This window comes from Canis lupus, chromosome 7, assembly GCF_003254725.2.
Source record: "Canis lupus dingo isolate Sandy chromosome 7, ASM325472v2, whole genome shotgun sequence".
Classification (NCBI taxonomy): Eukaryota; Metazoa; Chordata; class Mammalia; order Carnivora; family Canidae; genus Canis; species Canis lupus.
Window position 1 is genome coordinate 74,046,461 of NC_064249.1, and position 17,858 is coordinate 74,064,318.

Consider the following 17,858-nt stretch of genomic DNA (forward strand, 5'->3'; position numbering starts at 1 on the left):
CCTTTTTATGACTAATATTCCAGCGTATGTGTGTATGTGTATCTTTTTTTTAAAGTTTTGATTTAAATTCCAGTTAGTTAACATACAGCCACTGTGGAAAACAGTATGGAGTTTCCTCAAAAAGTTAAAAATAGAACTACCCTAGGATCCAGCAATTTCACAAATAGCTATTTACCCAAAGAATACAAAATCACTAATTCAAAAGGATAGATGCACCCCAGTGTTTATAGCAGCATTATCTACCATAGCCAAATTGTGGAAGCAGCCCAAGTGTCCATGAACTGATGAAGTTGATAGATAGATAGATAGATAGATAGATAGATAGATAGATAGATATAGATATAAAATAAGGAAGATATGGTGTATATTTACATACAATGGAATTTTACTCAGTTATAAAAAGAAAGAAATCTTGCTGCTCACAATGACATGGATGGAAACTTCCCATATTTTTAAATCAGAAAATTGAGCTTTGTCATAGTACCCTGTACTTAACTATGTGGAAAGGTTAGAAAAAGAACATTGCAGGGCACCTGGGTGGCTCAGTGGTTGAACATCTGCCTTTGGCTTGGGTGGTGATCCTGGGGTTCTGGGATTAAGTCCGCATCAGGCTCCCCACAGGAGCCTGCTTCTCCCTCTGCCTGTGTCTCTGCCTCTCTCTTAGTATCTCTCATGAATAAATAAATAAAACCTTAAAAAAAGAACATTGCAAAATCAGAAAGATGGGAAAATGGAGTTAACTCCACACAAAAACTACTTTTAGGGTAAATAGCATGCTACTGTGGTGCTAATAAGATAGTGAATTCTGGAGATAATCCAGCAGAAAAGTAAACTACATTTTACAAAAAGAGCATTTTTTAAAATTTCTTTGCTGTTTGGGAAACAAATAATTTCAAGCTATGATTTTTGGTTTCTTCCTTCTTACCTTTTTAAAATAAAAGAAAGTGGTTCATTTTTTTCCTATAGTAATCCCTCTGTAGCCCTGCTATTATAATCCCAAGTAGGATGCTGACAGCTGGCTATCCTTCTAGAACTGTGTTTCTATCCTCTCATTCTCTAGGTGCCGTAGAAGATTAGAAGGATGGAAAACTTGGGTTTTTAAATACAACCTTATCAATTATATGTAACTTTAAATTGAGGAAAGTTTTTTCCCCCCAAACAAGTTGTTGATGAAAACTAGGAAGAATCATAGTACAGTGATCAGTCTAGCATAGTTGAGTATGTTTTTTTGTGGAACTATTGGCCCAGACTCCTCAAACAGAAAAATGCAATTATAAAAAAATTGTAAATACCAAAATAGGAGGCTCTGAACACATCAAAATGTTTTAAATAACATTTCTCTGCTTAGTATTAACTAGAGGGAATGATTATTACAGGTAGAACTAAAGTTATTTATGACTGGCTTTTGTCCAACATCAGTCACATTACTTCTCTAACCGAGAGTGAAAGGCCATAGTACTCTTTAGCTCTGGATAGAATAGTAGATCCAAACTCCCAAGGCTTTTTTGGGTATCACAGATTAATAAGGGTCAGAAGAGGTCAAAACCCATTTGAAACCAATTTTTGACAGTTCTCTAAAACTCTGTGGAAATCATTTTGCCACCTCCTATTTGATATAGTCTGCAAGAAATACCAAGGCAGTCTTTTACTGCAGACTCATTTTTATTTCATACAAAGGTTTTTTTGTAAAGTTCATCTATAGGATGAATTGCACTTTGTGCCAGTGCATCAAAACAATTGAAGGTTCTAATTGTGCTGTAGAGTGATAGTGTTCCTTCTACAGGGATGAACTTTACACTTTGGAAATGTCACAAAGAAGCTCAAGCCAAAACAGACAATGCCAGGGATTAGTGGAAGCCAAGTTTATAGTGCAACTTCTTTAAAGCAATAAAGTAAAACAGAGGTGCAAGTCAAAACACAGAACTTGGAAGGACTTCTTGTAAAACATTAGTAAATACTGGAGAAGATGAGTCATTCCTTGAATTGGCTTATGAAAATGAAATAACTGAGCTGGATTCTTGTCATTTATCATTCTGCATTAGTATCCTTTTATCAAATGTGTCAATAGCAAATATAAGCATCTTCTAGGACAAAGCCTTCTTATTAGATGTGAGAGCAATATTCAACACACCTAATTGTTATAGAGCACTATAAAACATAGAAACATAATCGACATTATGAACAGTGGGATTTTGACCATGTGGGCCGATGAAAGTCTCAGTTTTTATTTTAAGAATAGTTGTGAAAGAGATTGATTTTCAGCCAAGTTTGAAAGGAACCAAGTTTGGAAGTCCCTTTTCTGGCAGATAAGAAGGTGACTATTACTGCATGTATATGGGTCAGTGAAAACAGATTACTTTGGAGGGAGAACTGTATTTGGGGGACAGCAGATAGATTTCCCTGACTGGCATAGAAAGCAGGAATGATTATGTCACCTGTTTGATAGCTCCGACTAATAATGGAAACATTTTCTTTTTGGCTCATATGATAAGGAGGCATCAATTAGATTCCCTCTGACTGGTTCAAAGGAACCGTCACGTATGAAAGGCATTCTGGCAATGGCATGAGGGACAGGTAAGATTAGAAATGAGTAACTGGAATTGGTACCTTCAAGAAAAGCAATTTTAGTACTTTACATGTGCATATGAATATTGAAATCTGGTCAATGAGTTAATGGTATTAGTTGACTGAAAAAAAATCCATATACCTCTGTCAACATGCATGCTTCAGGTCATGCTTCACAACGTACTTATTTCTGCGGACTTGGTTTTTCATAAGTTTTGAAATTTTTCACAAAAAAAAAAAAATGTCTTCTCTAGGATGCCTGGCTGGCTTCAGCAGCTGAAGTCTGCCTTCAGCTCAGGACATGATTCCAGGGTCCTGGGATCGAGCCCATCGTCAGACTCCTTGCTTAGTGGGGAGCCTGTATCTCCTTCTGCCCATCCCACTGCTTGTACTCTCGCTCTCTCTCTCAAATAAATAAAATCTTTTTTAAAAAAATGTCTTCTCCAAGAACTAAAAGTTCCTTTTAGTGTGCAACATATGTGTGTACATATACATACATATGTACACACACACACATATATATGCTAGAAACAAATCTCTTTGATCATATAACTTGCACATTTTGAACACCACACAAACATACACACCTATGTACGCACACGGATTCAAACATGGCCATGGCATACAGTTCAGCTCATGCGATGTGTAAACACACAGTGTCCATTCATAGCATAAGCCTCATAGATGTATGTATTTTTTGTGGCGCCTTTATAGCAGATGAGAAAAAGTGCCTTGAGGAAGAGGTGCTCTTTCTAATTTACATAAAGATGCTGTTCAGGCTAGCCATGGCCTTGTACAGTTGCCTTCCTAGCAGCTCTCCCCTACAGTTGGAGGTCCTGAGTTTTATTTTGAACCTCACTGTGAGTATCCAGGAATGAAGGAGAGTGAAGTCCAGAAGCTTGGACAAGGACAATGAATGCAATAAATAAATAAATAAATAAATAAATAAACAAACAAACAAACAAACAAACTGTAAGTGTCAAAGTAAGGGGAGCAAAGGATTGAGACACAGCTTGCAGGCCCCAAAGGTCTGGCTTTAGGGATGAGGACATTACTGCTGTGGAGCCCATGACGCTTTATGGGAAAAGGGCTTTATGATGCTTTTGAGGTCACAGATCCCATCCATGGGTATGCATCCAGAAGAGTTAAATCTTTAATGAGACATTGTCTTGCTCCCTCAAGTCTGGTTAGTAGTAACCATAGTCTTTTTCCCATGAAAAACAAAGATCAACTATTCTCCAGAAAGGAGATTTCAGAAAGTTCAACAATGTTGCTGGAATATTCATGCCTTCTGTATAATAATCTTTTTTGAAGCTATTGTATAATATTTGATTTAAACAAAAGAATACATGCAACCTACATAAATTATGTAACATAAGATCAATGGACTCCTCAGCTTAAAAGCAGACCATCCCTAGAAACTTTGTGTCTGATCTAACTGCATGCTCCTTCCCATTTTATCCCTCTGCCTCCAAGTCAGAGGGAACTGGTGTAAAGTTTACCTTTGCTCTTTTCTTAGTTGTTGGTTTTATCATATATGTATGCATTCTTAAACAATTCTCTTTTGCTTGCTTTCCAGTTTGGGGTTTTTTTGCATTTTTTTAAAGATTTATTTACTTACTGAGAGAGCGAGAGATGAGGGGAGGAGCAGACAGACACAGAGAGGGAGAGAGAAATTCCAGCAGACTCCCCGCTGAGCAGAGAGCCTGTGGCAGGGCTCAGTCTCATGACCAAGACCATGACCTGAGCCAAAATCAAGAGTCAGACGCCTAACCAGCTGAGCCACCCAGGCACCCCTTGTTTTTCAGTTTTATTAAATCATATCCCAGTAGTCTTCTGTGACTTGAGTTTTCCACTCAATTCTGTGTTTCTAAGATTCATTTTTGCTTTATTCATTTTCACTACAGTATAATTTTCTGTTGTGTATTTATCTGCGTTCTAGTCAGTAGACATTTGGTTTATTTCTACACTTTTCTTCTGTATTCCTTTGTCAACAATGCGCTGAAGACATTTCTGTAGGTATTTCTTGGTGCCCACAGGGAACAGTGGCTCTAAGGATGTGTCTTTCAGACTCTTCTACTGCAGTGTGAAATATGTTTTATATTGCATCACAGTTACACAGACTCCTAGGAATTTGCAAAGGAGTGTGTATGTAGAGCTACAACAAAAATTGCACCATACAGTCCTCACCTTTGGACCAAAACAAATGTTAGTCTGAGTGTAAGACCTAGGGACCCAGCCTGCACTCTAAAAATAATCCTCTAAATTAAAGTTTCTCAAGCTTTAATGTGCAGATGCACATTAGACACTCACATTAGGAGGCAAGAAGTGGGGCCTGGGCATCTTCATTTCTCATGAGCTTTCAGGTGGGGCCCTGTTGCTGGTGTGAGAACCAAACTTTGAGTAGCAGAGCTCTAGGCTTGTTCCCCAAACTTCTCTGGGGATTAGATTGACCTGGGCTGCGTCTCCAAGGTGCAAATTTCGCAGCTTCATTACAAGATCACCAAATCAGCATCTCTGGGGAAAGGCCTAGGAAGCCTGATATTTTAAAAGTGTTCCAGATAACTCTTATCATCAGAGAAGTTTAGAAGTGCTGTTCTAGGATGTAAATATAACTACTAGGTCACAGAGTATTTGAATGTCTGTCTACCTTACAAGATGCTGCCAAGTGTTCTTCCATGGTAGCTGTACCACTCAATGCCCTCCTTCGTGGGGGGGGGGGTGTATAACACTTACCATTGACCTACATCTTGCCAAAGGTTAGTATGACCAGATTTCTCCATTTCTACTAGTCCGATTGGTATAAAATGGAATCTTGCTACAACCTTACTTTTTAGCCTTTCTCAGGTTAATATGAAGCTTGAACATATTTTTATGTTTATGTATTTTCCCTCTTCTTTGAGACTCATGTTTGTGGTTTTCATCCATTTCTCTTTTGAGTTACACCCTTTATCCTGTGATCCATGGGCATTCAGTGTGTATCCTGGATATCTTTCTTTTCTCAAATGGTTGCCAAGATCTTCTGTCTGTTGGTACACCTTGTATACTTTTCTGTGAAATACCTGTTTATATCTTTTGTCCATAGTCTATTTGGTTGGTTTTCTTTTTTTCCCAAGAATAAGCTTATTTATTAGCTTTCTTTGGTGGTACAGCTTAATAAACATAAATACGTTCTTGATTGTAATGTAGTATAAATAATCAAGCTCTTCATTGACACTTGGTGCTTCTTTTGTTTTTTTTTTCACTTGTTTTTTCCCAGTGTGGATACACAGGTTCCCCAGTGCTAACTGTCTTTACTCCAGTAGTCAGAATAAGAACTTCCAGCTCTCTCATTTATTAGCACTCTAGGCAGCTTCATGCCTATTCTTTCAGCATTACCATTGTTTGGTCACTGTAGCTATCTGTGCCTTCAAGGGAGAGCTCTGGGTGTCAAATCACTTTAAGTGCAGTACGAGTTGTATAAGGAGGAGCCTGTGTGGATGAGCCCGTGGTGTGGCACCTGTCAGTGTAAAGTGGTAACATCTGCCTTTATTTCCAGATGTAAACAAAATAATTTTGGAGGGCTTTCAACTTTTTTCCCTGAGCGATTTTTTTTTTCTTGGAGTCTTGTTTTTGAGTGAAGAGAAAAATCTTAACATAAATCTTGGGTGGAATTGCAGCTCTAAATAGTTCAGAGTGCTATAGTTTTATTTCCTGGAAGAATAAATCCCTCTCTGTGGCATAAAAAAAGGGGATCCCTGGGTGGCTCAGTGGTTTAGCATCTGCCTTTGGCCCAGGGCGAGATCCTGGAGTCCCGGGATCGAGTCCCACGTCAGGCTCCCGGCATGGGCCTGCTTCTCCCTCCTCCTGTGTCTCTGCATCTCTCTCTATGTCTATCATAAATAATCTTTAAAAAAAAAAATAAATAAATAAATAAATAACTCCTGATACCTGATTGGAAAAGCTTCTCTAGTCCATTATTGGCCACAGGTGTTATGACTATTTAGGGGCATTGGCTCTGTATTTATTTTAGAGTCAACTCATCCTTTCTCAAGACTCTTCTTAGATTTTGATTGAACTTGCACTGATTCCAGTGGTTACTTTAGGGGGAAAGGATCGCTTTAGAATACTGAGTGTGCCTGTTCATGAACATGATATAGCTCTACTGTTATGCTGATCCTCACCAATGCTTTTCAATGCATTTTTGGATTTTATTTTTGTTCTTTTGCAAGATTTGTTCCTGGGTCACCTATATATTTTGGTCCTCTTGTAAGTTATATCTTTTTAAAACTGGTATTCCAGTTTGTTATTGATGGATTTCTATACAAAGAATTTTAACAATGATTTATATTTAGCCACCTTGCTAAATACTTGCTGCTTCTTAGAATTTATAAAACCTGTGTGTGTGCTGACATGTAAGTGGTGTCTAGTTAGAGTTTTGTTTTTTCCTTATCAAGTTTTATGCTTTGTACCTTCCTAACCATCTTGGCTAGAACTTCCAGGAAAATATTCATAGATGCAGTGATAGCTTGCATCCTTGTGTTCTTCCCTCATGTGTTACCATTCAGAACAATGTTTGCTGATTAGGTGTGTGAAATTTCATTCTGTTCTTATTTTGCCAAAAGTTTTTCCTATTATGAATGGACATTTTAATAAATACACTTTCTGCATTTATTTAAAACTATCCTATGGTTTTTCTTCTTTAATTTGCTAATGTGATGAATTACATTTATAGATATTTTATGTTAAATCATCCTAATTAATCTAAGTTGGTAATGCAGTATTGTCAGTTTTATATAAATATAATATATATTTATATATATATGAGTAGATTTGAATATTCTGTTCATAATTTACTCGTTGGTGCATGAATGAAATATGTTGCTCACACACGTTATCCTTATTTGGTTTTGTATTAAGATATCAATTCTTCATGTATTCTAAGGCTATCTATCTTATGGGGTGCATAAGAATTTATAATCTTCTTGGTGAATGTTTTATCTTTTTGATGAATTGAAACTTTTATCATTATGTAATGATTCTCTGTGTTCCCTTAATGCGACTATCCTGTGTTTCTTCTGATTATTTTGCAGTTACCTTTTTTATATTATTTTCCTTTTGAATTTCCAAGTACATATGGCTTAGATTTATTTCTTATAAACAATATGTAGCAGGGTATTGATTTTACATTGAGTGTAATTCCCCAGATCTTTTAATTGACAAAGTTTCATTTACATGTATTGTGATTTGTAATATATCTGAATGTGTTTCTACCAACAAGTAGAATTACACATATTAGTATTTGGGGTTTTTTCCCCTCTGAGTGTGTTAGGCTTTTAAAAATTGTTATTCTTTACTCTTGCAAAATATCACTCTACTGCTATTATTATAGTGGTTAACATAGAAAATAAAGTTACTGTACATATTTTTAAAAGCCTATACTTAATATCTTAAACTACCCCCTCTTCCCAATGAGGTAAGGGTCTTATACTATTCTAACTCTGAGCATTGCCTTCCCTACTTATATTACTTACATTACAATAGTCAAAAATTAAATTCCATGCTATTTTCTGAACCTCTCAGATTAGACATTATTATTATTTTACATATATAGAGTTAGATTTTTTTTTACTCATCTTATTTTTCGTAGCATCTCAGATATATCATTTTTATTTCTTTCTGAAGTTTATCCTTTAATGTAGGTTACTGGTAGTAATCTCACTCTGTTTTGATTCTTTGAAATCCTTTTTATTTCACCTTTACTTATAGAAAGATCACTTTACTAGTTTCCAATTTTAAGTTGACATATTTTCTCTCACACTTTTGATATATTATTCCCATTTTCTGCCTTCCCCTGATACTATTGAGAAACCTACTTTCAATCTAATTGCTATTACTTTATAAGTGATATGACTTTTCTCTCCAGGTATTTTTAAGATATTTTCTTTGATTTTAGTATCTGTAATTTAACTACACTATGTCTAAGTATGGACTTAATATCATTTACCCTCTTTTGTATATATTATATATTCTTTATGTTTTAATTGATGTCTTTTGTCAGGTCTGGAAATTCCTCAGACTCTATCTGCTGGTAGTGTGCCTCCCCTCTGTTCTGTCTGTCCTCCTCCTGCAATACCAATTACAGACAAGTTAGACCCTCAAATTCTGTTCTGCATCTCTCATTACTATTTTCTTTTTTTTAAAAGATTTTATTTATTTATTCATTAGAGACACAGAGAGAGAGATAGAGAGGCAGAGACACAGGCAGAAGGAGAAGCAAGCTCCACACAGGGAACCCAACGTGGGACTCGATCCCGGGTCTTCAGCATCACACCCTGGGCTGAAGGCAGTGCTAAACCGCTGAGCCACCAGGGCTGCCTCATTACTATTTTCAACCACTCCTTGTTTCTGGTTCTCTGTGCTGCATTCTAGATAATTTCCTCTCACCTATCTTCTAGTTCATTAATTTTCTCTTAAGCTGTGTCCAATCATGCTGTTTTTTATCCTTCCTTTGAGTTTTTGTTATAGTTTAATTTTTTACTTCTAAAAGTTATATTGTTTTTAAAATCCAACTTTTCATTTTTCATGATGACATTCTCATTTTGGTGATTATATTTTTAAATTTGAAAGTGTTACTCAAAATTTATATTTTTCATCTGACAGTCTTGGGGATATAAATCTGTAGTTTCCTATTTCTGCTAACTGGTGGCAGTTTTCTGGTGGGGTGTGTGTGTGTGTGTATGTGTGTGATCTCTGCTAATGAGCTCATATTTGGCTTGTCCTAATCTCAAAACAGGAGACATAATTTAAGGATGATTTTGTTCAGAGACAATTTGTAAACACAAATCCTGTCTCTTGGGATCCAGGAGGCAGTACTGACTATGGATGCTTTAGCTACTTCCAAGTATGTGAGATTAACCTGGAGCTAGAGGTTTAGCTTCCCTATCCTGCTCTGTGCCCAAGGGTTATTCTTTAGATTGCAGAGCTGAGGTAGGCATTTATTATTTTATTTTATTTTATTTTATTTTATTTTATTTTATTTTATTTTATTTTATTTTGACAAGGAACATGATATAAGGTGCCACTGGAGATACATCATGGTCTGTGCAATTAAATATATATATATATCTTATGCTGGATCTGGTTGTGTTGAAGTGGGAGAGTCCTTCATAGTGAATGATATGCCATTTTGATGTAATCTGAAAACTTAATGATTATTTTATTATTTTAGGGATATATTATCCATCAATTTATCTAATTCTGATGAGTTTGAATTTTTTATTTTTCTTTGATACACATATACATAATAGGATATAATGAATGGTATACATAATAGGATATATACATAATAGGATATAATGAATGGTAATTGGGAGAGATTCCTAACATAAACACTTGTCAAACACTATAGCCAGAGAAAAACAGTTCTGTACATAAATTTCCATTTCAAAGATTATGTCAAATACATAAGACAGTTCATAAACTGGTCCCAGATTAGACTTTGCTTATTTATATCTTACTGGAACTAGTACCAGTAATTCAAGATCTCTCCTCAGGAACAGGTTTTAGGTTTATAGCATTGAAATAGGATTTCACTGGGAGGAAAGGACTATCTGAATGTTGTTTTCCTTTTGGAGGGCAATTTAACATTATCTAGTACACTTGAAGACATGCTAACTCTACAAGCCAACAGTCCCACATTTTATGTGATCCCTGGCTAAGGGATATATAAGCAGGGATGCTCCTTGTTACACTGCTTGTAATAGAGAAAAAGTAGACTCAACCTATCTGTTCCTCAATGGAAGAATATATAAGTAAACTATGGTTTATTTGTTTAATGGAATTCTATACACCAATTAAAATTATAACTAGTTTTATATTTTTCAACTTGACTAACATAGAATGAATTCTAAATTGCAAAGAATGGTAGCTTTTATATAAAATTGTAAGCATCCCAGATATATGTAATAAAAGTATAAAAAGATATCTGGGGGTAAAACATAATAACCTTGGGATTGCTTGCAGGAAAGTAGAAGAATTGAATGAGCAATATTTTATTTCTTTAATAAAACTGGTCTGAAGCCAAACATAAAATGTTAACATTTGATATTAGTAGGGACACAAGTAATTGTTTCATTTGGTCCTTTTCAATGTGTTTCAAAGGTTTTATTGTTTAAAATTTCAAAGACCTTAAATTAATGCCAACAAAAAGAACACTTTATGTTTACCAGAATAACAACTTTCAACCATTGTGTGACTTCTAGCCTTATTTTGTGCAGTTAATCAATCCAGGAAGAATAAAATATGACAAATGTTATTGCCATTGAGTACCTTGTCAATGCCTACATTTCTTTACTTCAGAAGTTGTCAACAGTTAAATGTTCATTGCCTCTTTTTTCCACTCACCTTTTAACATACTTTATTTAAGAACATTAAATTAAAATTTTTTGTTTAAAAAATATTACCCTGGGGGTGCCTGTGTGCCACGATTGGTTAAGCATCCGACTCTTGGCTTTGGCTCAGGTGATCTCAGGGTGATGGGATCTAGTCCTGGGCTCCATGCTCAGCGGGGAATGTGCTTGAGACTCTGTCTCTCTCCCTCTGCCTCTCCTGCTGTGCTGTGCTCTTTCTCTCTAAAATAAATAAGTAAATATTTTAAAAATATATATTATCCTGAAGGACCTGTCAAATTATCCTAAAAAGCATGTACATTGGGCGATTAGCCAAAGACTTGAAATATATACTGATGACCCCCTCAGCCTTCTGGATCTGCTCTGGATGCTCAACAAGACCTAAAGAGGCTTTGCCTGTCCGGTCCTTAAACTACATCATCTCCCCTGCCGGTCTGCCCACCCTAGCAGGGCCTCTCTGGCGGGCCTGGTCTCTTGCTCCCATTCCTGCTGCCTTCAGCCCTGCCTGGCCCAGCCCACACCCCTGTGGGGTGGAGATGCCTTGTGGGCCTTGGGTCAGGTTCTGCTCCTTTGTGGGACCTAACATTTTTCAGCTCTTTGCTATGAAAGTAATAAACAAAAAAAAAAAATAAAAATAAAAAAAGAGTGGTTGCTCCTATTTAGAGTATGTGTGCAGCCTTAGCCTTCTTCCTCAAAGGGACTAAATTCTCACCTTCATATATATCCTAGTCATTTTGTTATGTAAGAATCCTTTACATTTTCCATAAAACATGAATATCAATTCCAGCTTTGTGCTATGATGGAAATTAAAACTATCAATATAAGTGTTATGTGGTTAGTCCATTTTCCAGCAACATGCAGTAGTAGATTATATACCTTTATCATTTAGGCTAACTTCAAACCCATACTTGGAAAACACAAGGGGCACCGTGAAGAGTATGTCCATCTTAAACCAAGGAGTAAAGCAGAATGTTTGATTTTGTGTGAGGCTTGCCATTGCTATGCTTCCATTCATTTATTCAGTAAACCTGTTTTTTCATCTCTTAATAGTCCTGTTTTTTAAATTTAATTTTTTTTAGGAAGAAACTATTCTTCCATATAGGATTGTGTGAAATATTTAAGAAAACTAGACAACTTTCAAGTACATTTCTTGATTTTTAATTATGATATATTCCAAAAACAATTTATGCAATACCTGTGAAAAGTATTTTGGTGGATGAGACTATTCAAATTCATGTAATTCTTACAACAACTTTTAATTTATTCAAGTACATATAGAATGATTATAGGGTAACATAAATTTTATGAATTTTATAAATTAAATGTTTAGCCTCACTGACAAGGGGGCACTTTTTAAACTCTGGAAAACATTGGCTAATCCAAAAACTGCAGCTGTGTCACTTGAAAACAGTGCCCTGTCCCTGGAATCCTTGCTGCATAGGAATATTGAATGATTGGGTAAGCCAGTATAATATTAATTAGGTATTTGCTCTGATTTAACTGACGAGTAAAAAAAGCTGTTGGGATATTGTCTTGTCTGCTTTTGTCTGACTGATGAAGCAGAAATAGAGTTAGATAAAGGTGCCAGCGTGGGGCCCACCAGGCCATTCTGGTTGTTATCCCTTTTATCGCAATAGACTTCTGGATAGTTCTGGAAGAGGGAGGAAAGAGGAACCTGTTAGCAGGAGCATTGGTTGTAATCTGTGTTTTTGATGATCAATGACAGGATCCTAAAATTACACCCAAATATCTCTCATAGGTTCTGAAATTGAGTTTCTGAAAAAGAACCATAGTAGTAATAGGAGTAAAGAGCAGAGTTCCAGAGAAACGAGCTGTGAATTGAACCTGCAATAGAAATTGATCCTACCTGTCAGTTTCTGCCCTCATTCATAGGAAAACAGAATTGAGTGTAGAGGGAGCCAGGATCACTGATTAAATAGGATGCTAAAGTGCCAGAGGCCAGAACTGGGCTTACTGGTCCCTCAGGTCAGGGCTGCAACTGTCAGGCTTCTCTGCATGAAACCTGGCTGGAACTGGCAGAAAGAGAACAGAATGAAAAATGCTACCACCAGCCTGGCAAGCGGTAAGAACTCCCTGACGAAGCTTCAGGCGAGACAGCCAATGTGCTTCTTAGGGAGTCCATTCTAGTCTCTTATTGTGAGTCGGTGGGCCCAGATTGATGATTCATGATTCATGCCAGTGGCGGCCTGTCACGAGACCCATTCCGGTGAGGGTATGAGTGTGAAGATAAACGGCTTTGGAAGTGACCCACATCCTCAATAGGTTCTCTAGGATTCTGAGGAAAAGGAAGCAAATATCCAACAATGAGTGGTCCTGTGAGTATAATTAATACCCCATTATCTAACTCTAAGAGATTTATATTGTGCACATATAATGGTAGTCATATATTCCACGTTGTTTTGGCAGTGCTTGCATTCTGCTCCTAGAAATGCAGTATGAGTTGTAATTAGCCAACTGAAATTACACATTTCTGGTTATGAAGTTGCCATCTATTGCCTAGAGTGTGATATATTTCTGCAACAATGCCCTTCAAAGTCTGCAGCAAGCATCAGTATAACTCATGAGAGCAAATGTCCACATGGAATGCCTCATTCACACTTAGCGGCATGCTAATAGAAATGGTTCCAACAGAAACATTGAAGATAAAGGTACTATAAAATGCTAACTTAAGATGTAAACCATTTCTGGAGCAGAGTGCAATTTGCAGAATAGCAGAAGAGAAGAAAAAAGCGATGAAATCAGGCCATTTCCTTGGGATGAGTTGAAAGGATTTTCAGATTCCCTGAGTCATTAGACTTAGCTCATCAACAATACCCTCAAAAGAGGACATTATCACAGGTACTTGGCAGGGTACAGCATTCAGTTATGTTATCAGACATCATTTTCTCTTCTCACTTAACTAACCCTTACCTTCTGGTCCTGATGAGAGAAATGACAGCCCTCCATAAAGGTGGACTCTGTTGCTGACGTCATGGTATTGATTCAACTTCTCTCTTAAGCTTTTGACCAATAGAAGCAGTCATGGAATGACTGGGATAGAATGGTAGTCAAAGTGTCATTCATCCCTGCCCCCTGTTGATATGATTTTACTCTGCCATTTTGGTATGGACATAGTAGGAAACACAACAGCGCTGCACCCTTAGCAAAGGACCATGAAGAACATAAATGGAGATGTTCTGTGTGTAACAGCTTCTGTAAGATTGTTTTGTTTTGGGTAGCCAGGATCTTGAGGATTCAAGTCAGTGAACAGAAGCTTCTTTTTATCCAAGATTTAGATCTCATACAACCTCTATCTCTAGTCTACCAATTACCACTCTTGACAGCAGGGACTCTGGAACCTTAGTCATTAGATATGGTTCTCTTGTGCTATGCTTAACTATTTTATTTGGCAAAGTTATGGAAAGTTTGAAACATAATTTTACCATGATAGAATTTGTAGAGGTATGACAGAAAGGAAGCTAGCATGCATTCCAAGAAAACTTGAGCAGTAAGCAGACAGGACCCTTGGTTTTTCAATCCTGGAGCTTCATTCATGTGTGTATTTTCTTGACTAAAAAGTGCTGAATTGAAGCAGGCTTGTTTATGCAGTAGAAAGTAGTTTTCTATGGAAATTAAGTTAGAACTACATTGTTTAAACTAAACTCTGAAACATTTAGTCTTATTAACTTATTATACTTATTAAAACATTTAGTTTTATTAGTAAGTAAAATTGATGAAAACCTTGGGAAAATGCTTTAGAACACTTTTCTATATTTATTTTTTTATTTTTTTATTTTTTGCTTTAGAACACTTCTTATGGATACCTGTGATTAATAAGGAAAGGGGCAAAGAGATGAATGTTAACCTGTTTATGTATAAGGGATCTGGAGCTTATTCAAAATTTTTGTAAACATGCAACTAATGAAGCATTATATAAAGTTAGACATTTCCTTTACATTGTAAAAAGTCACTAGACTAGAAAAAAACCTTCAGTTATTTCCAAATAACTTACGATATTTCCCCTAACACTAGTAATTTAAATATTAAAAAATTGATTTAATAGTAAGAAAAGTTTCATGGGAATGCCACTCAAGATTCCCTGGCGGAGTTTTCGTCTCACTCATCCTTGGTTCCTAGAGTTATTACAGGATGGAGTAGCATGAATGATCATTATTAACCTCATTTTATGGTTCAAGCAGATATCTGGCAGATAAATCCCATCTTGCATATATAAAACTAAAGCATTATTTCAGTTGAAATGTTTTCATTTGTTGGAGGTCACAGTTAAGGGAGTAGTTTTAGGTTCTCCCTTAGTCCTAAGTGATGGAGAAGACAAGGAATTTATACACAAATGGAAATCAAGAAATGAACTCCAGTAACAGTCCAGACAAATTTCCAGCAGCCACAAAATATAGGGAGGGTATTCTGCCAAAGCTGAACTGGGAACATAGAATAGAACCCTCTTCTATGGTATTAGAAAGAGAAGAGACTTCATGGCACATTTGCTCCAAAATTAAATACATGCGATCTTTATTATGTTTTACATTCCTTGGTCATGTTTTAGGTGCAGTTTTGTGTATTGTGAACATTCTAATTTCTTTTTTTTTTCTGATTTTCTTTTCTTTGGTGGAGACACTGCAATAGAGAGTTAAAGCAGCATGTTTCACTGTCAGACACGTATGAATTCATAACCACAATCAAACCTTGAACCAAGTTCTTAAACCAATGCTGGCTGCAATTTTTTCATCTATGTATTGGGAAGAATGGTACTTGGTTCACAGGATTGTTTGAAGGAATGGGGACTACATATGAAGCAAGGTACACATAGTAAGTGCACATGCAGTAAATGGTAGCTATTATTTCTTAAGTTTTCATGCTGACTTTATCTTACCAGTTGTAGATCTCTTTACATTCATGTATGATGACCACAATTCAGGAAAAAAAAATCAGAATATAGGGAGTAAGTATATTTGTGGATATTCCAACATGGAGCATTTAAGATTAGATTCTCTACAAAGCCATGAAAGGTAAACTTCTTAGAAAAGTGTATATAGCACATAGCATATATTCATATAGCATTTCATATTCATATAGCACATATTCATATAGCATTTCATTCCATGAAATGCTATATGAATCAAAACTCAGAGAAGGCCTGGAGTCCTGCTCAGAGGTTTATGCTCTCTAATCATTATGTTATTTCATGCTGCATTCTCAAGCTTTCTCTCTTATTTTTTCCAATTACATAATTATGAATCAATTTAAAAAGATAAGATATATTTATCAATTAACATCAAGATTGGTTTCATGTATCAGAGCCTCAGAGAAAAAGAGCCTTAAATAAAAGTACTGTATTTCTCTCTAATGAAAATTTCAGAAGTAGACAGTTCAGGGATAGTTCGGTAACTTAGTGATTACCAGAAATTCTGCCTCCTTCTTCATTATTGCTTTGAATGGTTGATGTTTACGTGCTTCATGGTCCATCATGGTGGCATGAGCAAAAAACATCATATCTTCACTCCAGCTAATGGGTAGGAAGAAGGAAAAAAGATGGTGAGACTTTCTTCTAAGAATACCTCCCAGAAACTGTTCTTGATCTCATCTCGTATGCCGTTCACCAGAACTTAGGCATATGGTCATACCTCACGGAAGACACCAAAAATTCTAGTCTTTATTCTGGGTGGTGTTATGCCCAGCTAGGATTTAGGGATTTCATTGTTATGGAAGAAGAGAAGACCAGCTATTGGGACAAGTAGGACTATCTGTGACTTCTGAGCTTCACCAGAACTCTCATAATACGTTTCTCTTATGTTTCCTGTTACTTCTTTTCTTTTCTATACTAGATCCCATGCGTGGCCCAAGAAAACTGGAAGTGGTAGAAGTCAAATCTCGACAAATCACTATCCGCTGGGAGCCATTCGGATATAACGTAACTCGCTGCCATAGTTATAATCTCACAGTCCACTACTGTTACCAAGTTGGAGGACAGGAGCAAGTGCGAGAAGAAGTAAGCTGGGACACAGATAATTCACACCCTCAACATACGATCACTAACCTTTCACCATATACCAATGTTAGTGTGAAACTCATCCTCATGAATCCTGAAGGACGGAAGGAAAGTCAAGAACTCATAGTACAGACGGATGAAGATTGTGAGTACTTTTACATGATATGTTTATATGAAATATATATGCTTTCAGAAAAGCAGCTTTTATTTCTTTTAAATTGAGGTCTCTATAATGAAAATGAAGGAACCAGTAACTCTATTGAATAATAAAAATATGCTTCTGTGAACTTAGGCATTGATTTAAAAAGGAAAATGAATAAAGATGTTGAATTTTAATTCTTTATGAGTCATAGAGTTACCTTTCTATCTATATATAATTATGCTATATTGCTCTAAATAGTTCTTTATTCAAGTTTTATTATTATGTTAGACTTAGGAGTTGTTGCTTGGGTATTAGATTATGAAATGTTTATTTAAATATATTTAAATAGCATTCTGAAACATATTTCATGGTACCGATAAAAATTTAGCACAAAATAGAGGCTACTCTTGCTTTTCAGCATAGTGCTAAGAAATTACTTCATTAGATTGGTGGCCTTGTAATAGATCATACTTTCCCATAGAAACAATATTGTAATTGGATATTACCTCGATAAACAAAGATTTAACAAATAGACAGCACATGTCACCAGCAACTCATGAAAAAAAAACAAATACACAATTGCAATAAACCTCTAAAATAATTTAAAATAGTAAAATTATACATTGAATCCAATAGCATAGACATAAATGAGATTTTATGTTGATTATACAGGTGACTCCCATATACAAAACATGCACATATGGCACATAAATACAGTGGTAGCCATCGTATATTTGACCTAAAACCTATTTGC

At 36.0% G+C, this 17,858-nt stretch overlaps 1 protein-coding gene across 7 annotated transcripts in view; it reads left to right on the forward strand.

Moving 5' to 3' along the window:
• PTPRM (protein tyrosine phosphatase receptor type M) overlaps nucleotides 1-17,858 on the forward strand; it is a 786,460-nt gene that overhangs the window by 451,486 nt on the left and 317,116 nt on the right. For all 7 annotated transcript variants that reach the window (XM_025429496.3, XM_025429497.3, XM_035718728.2 and 4 more), the window contains one exon: nucleotides 16,799-17,107. In XM_025429496.3, coding sequence (XP_025285281.1) covers nucleotides 16,799-17,107 — 309 coding nt within the window. The remainder of the gene's footprint in view (nucleotides 1-16,798; nucleotides 17,108-17,858) is intronic.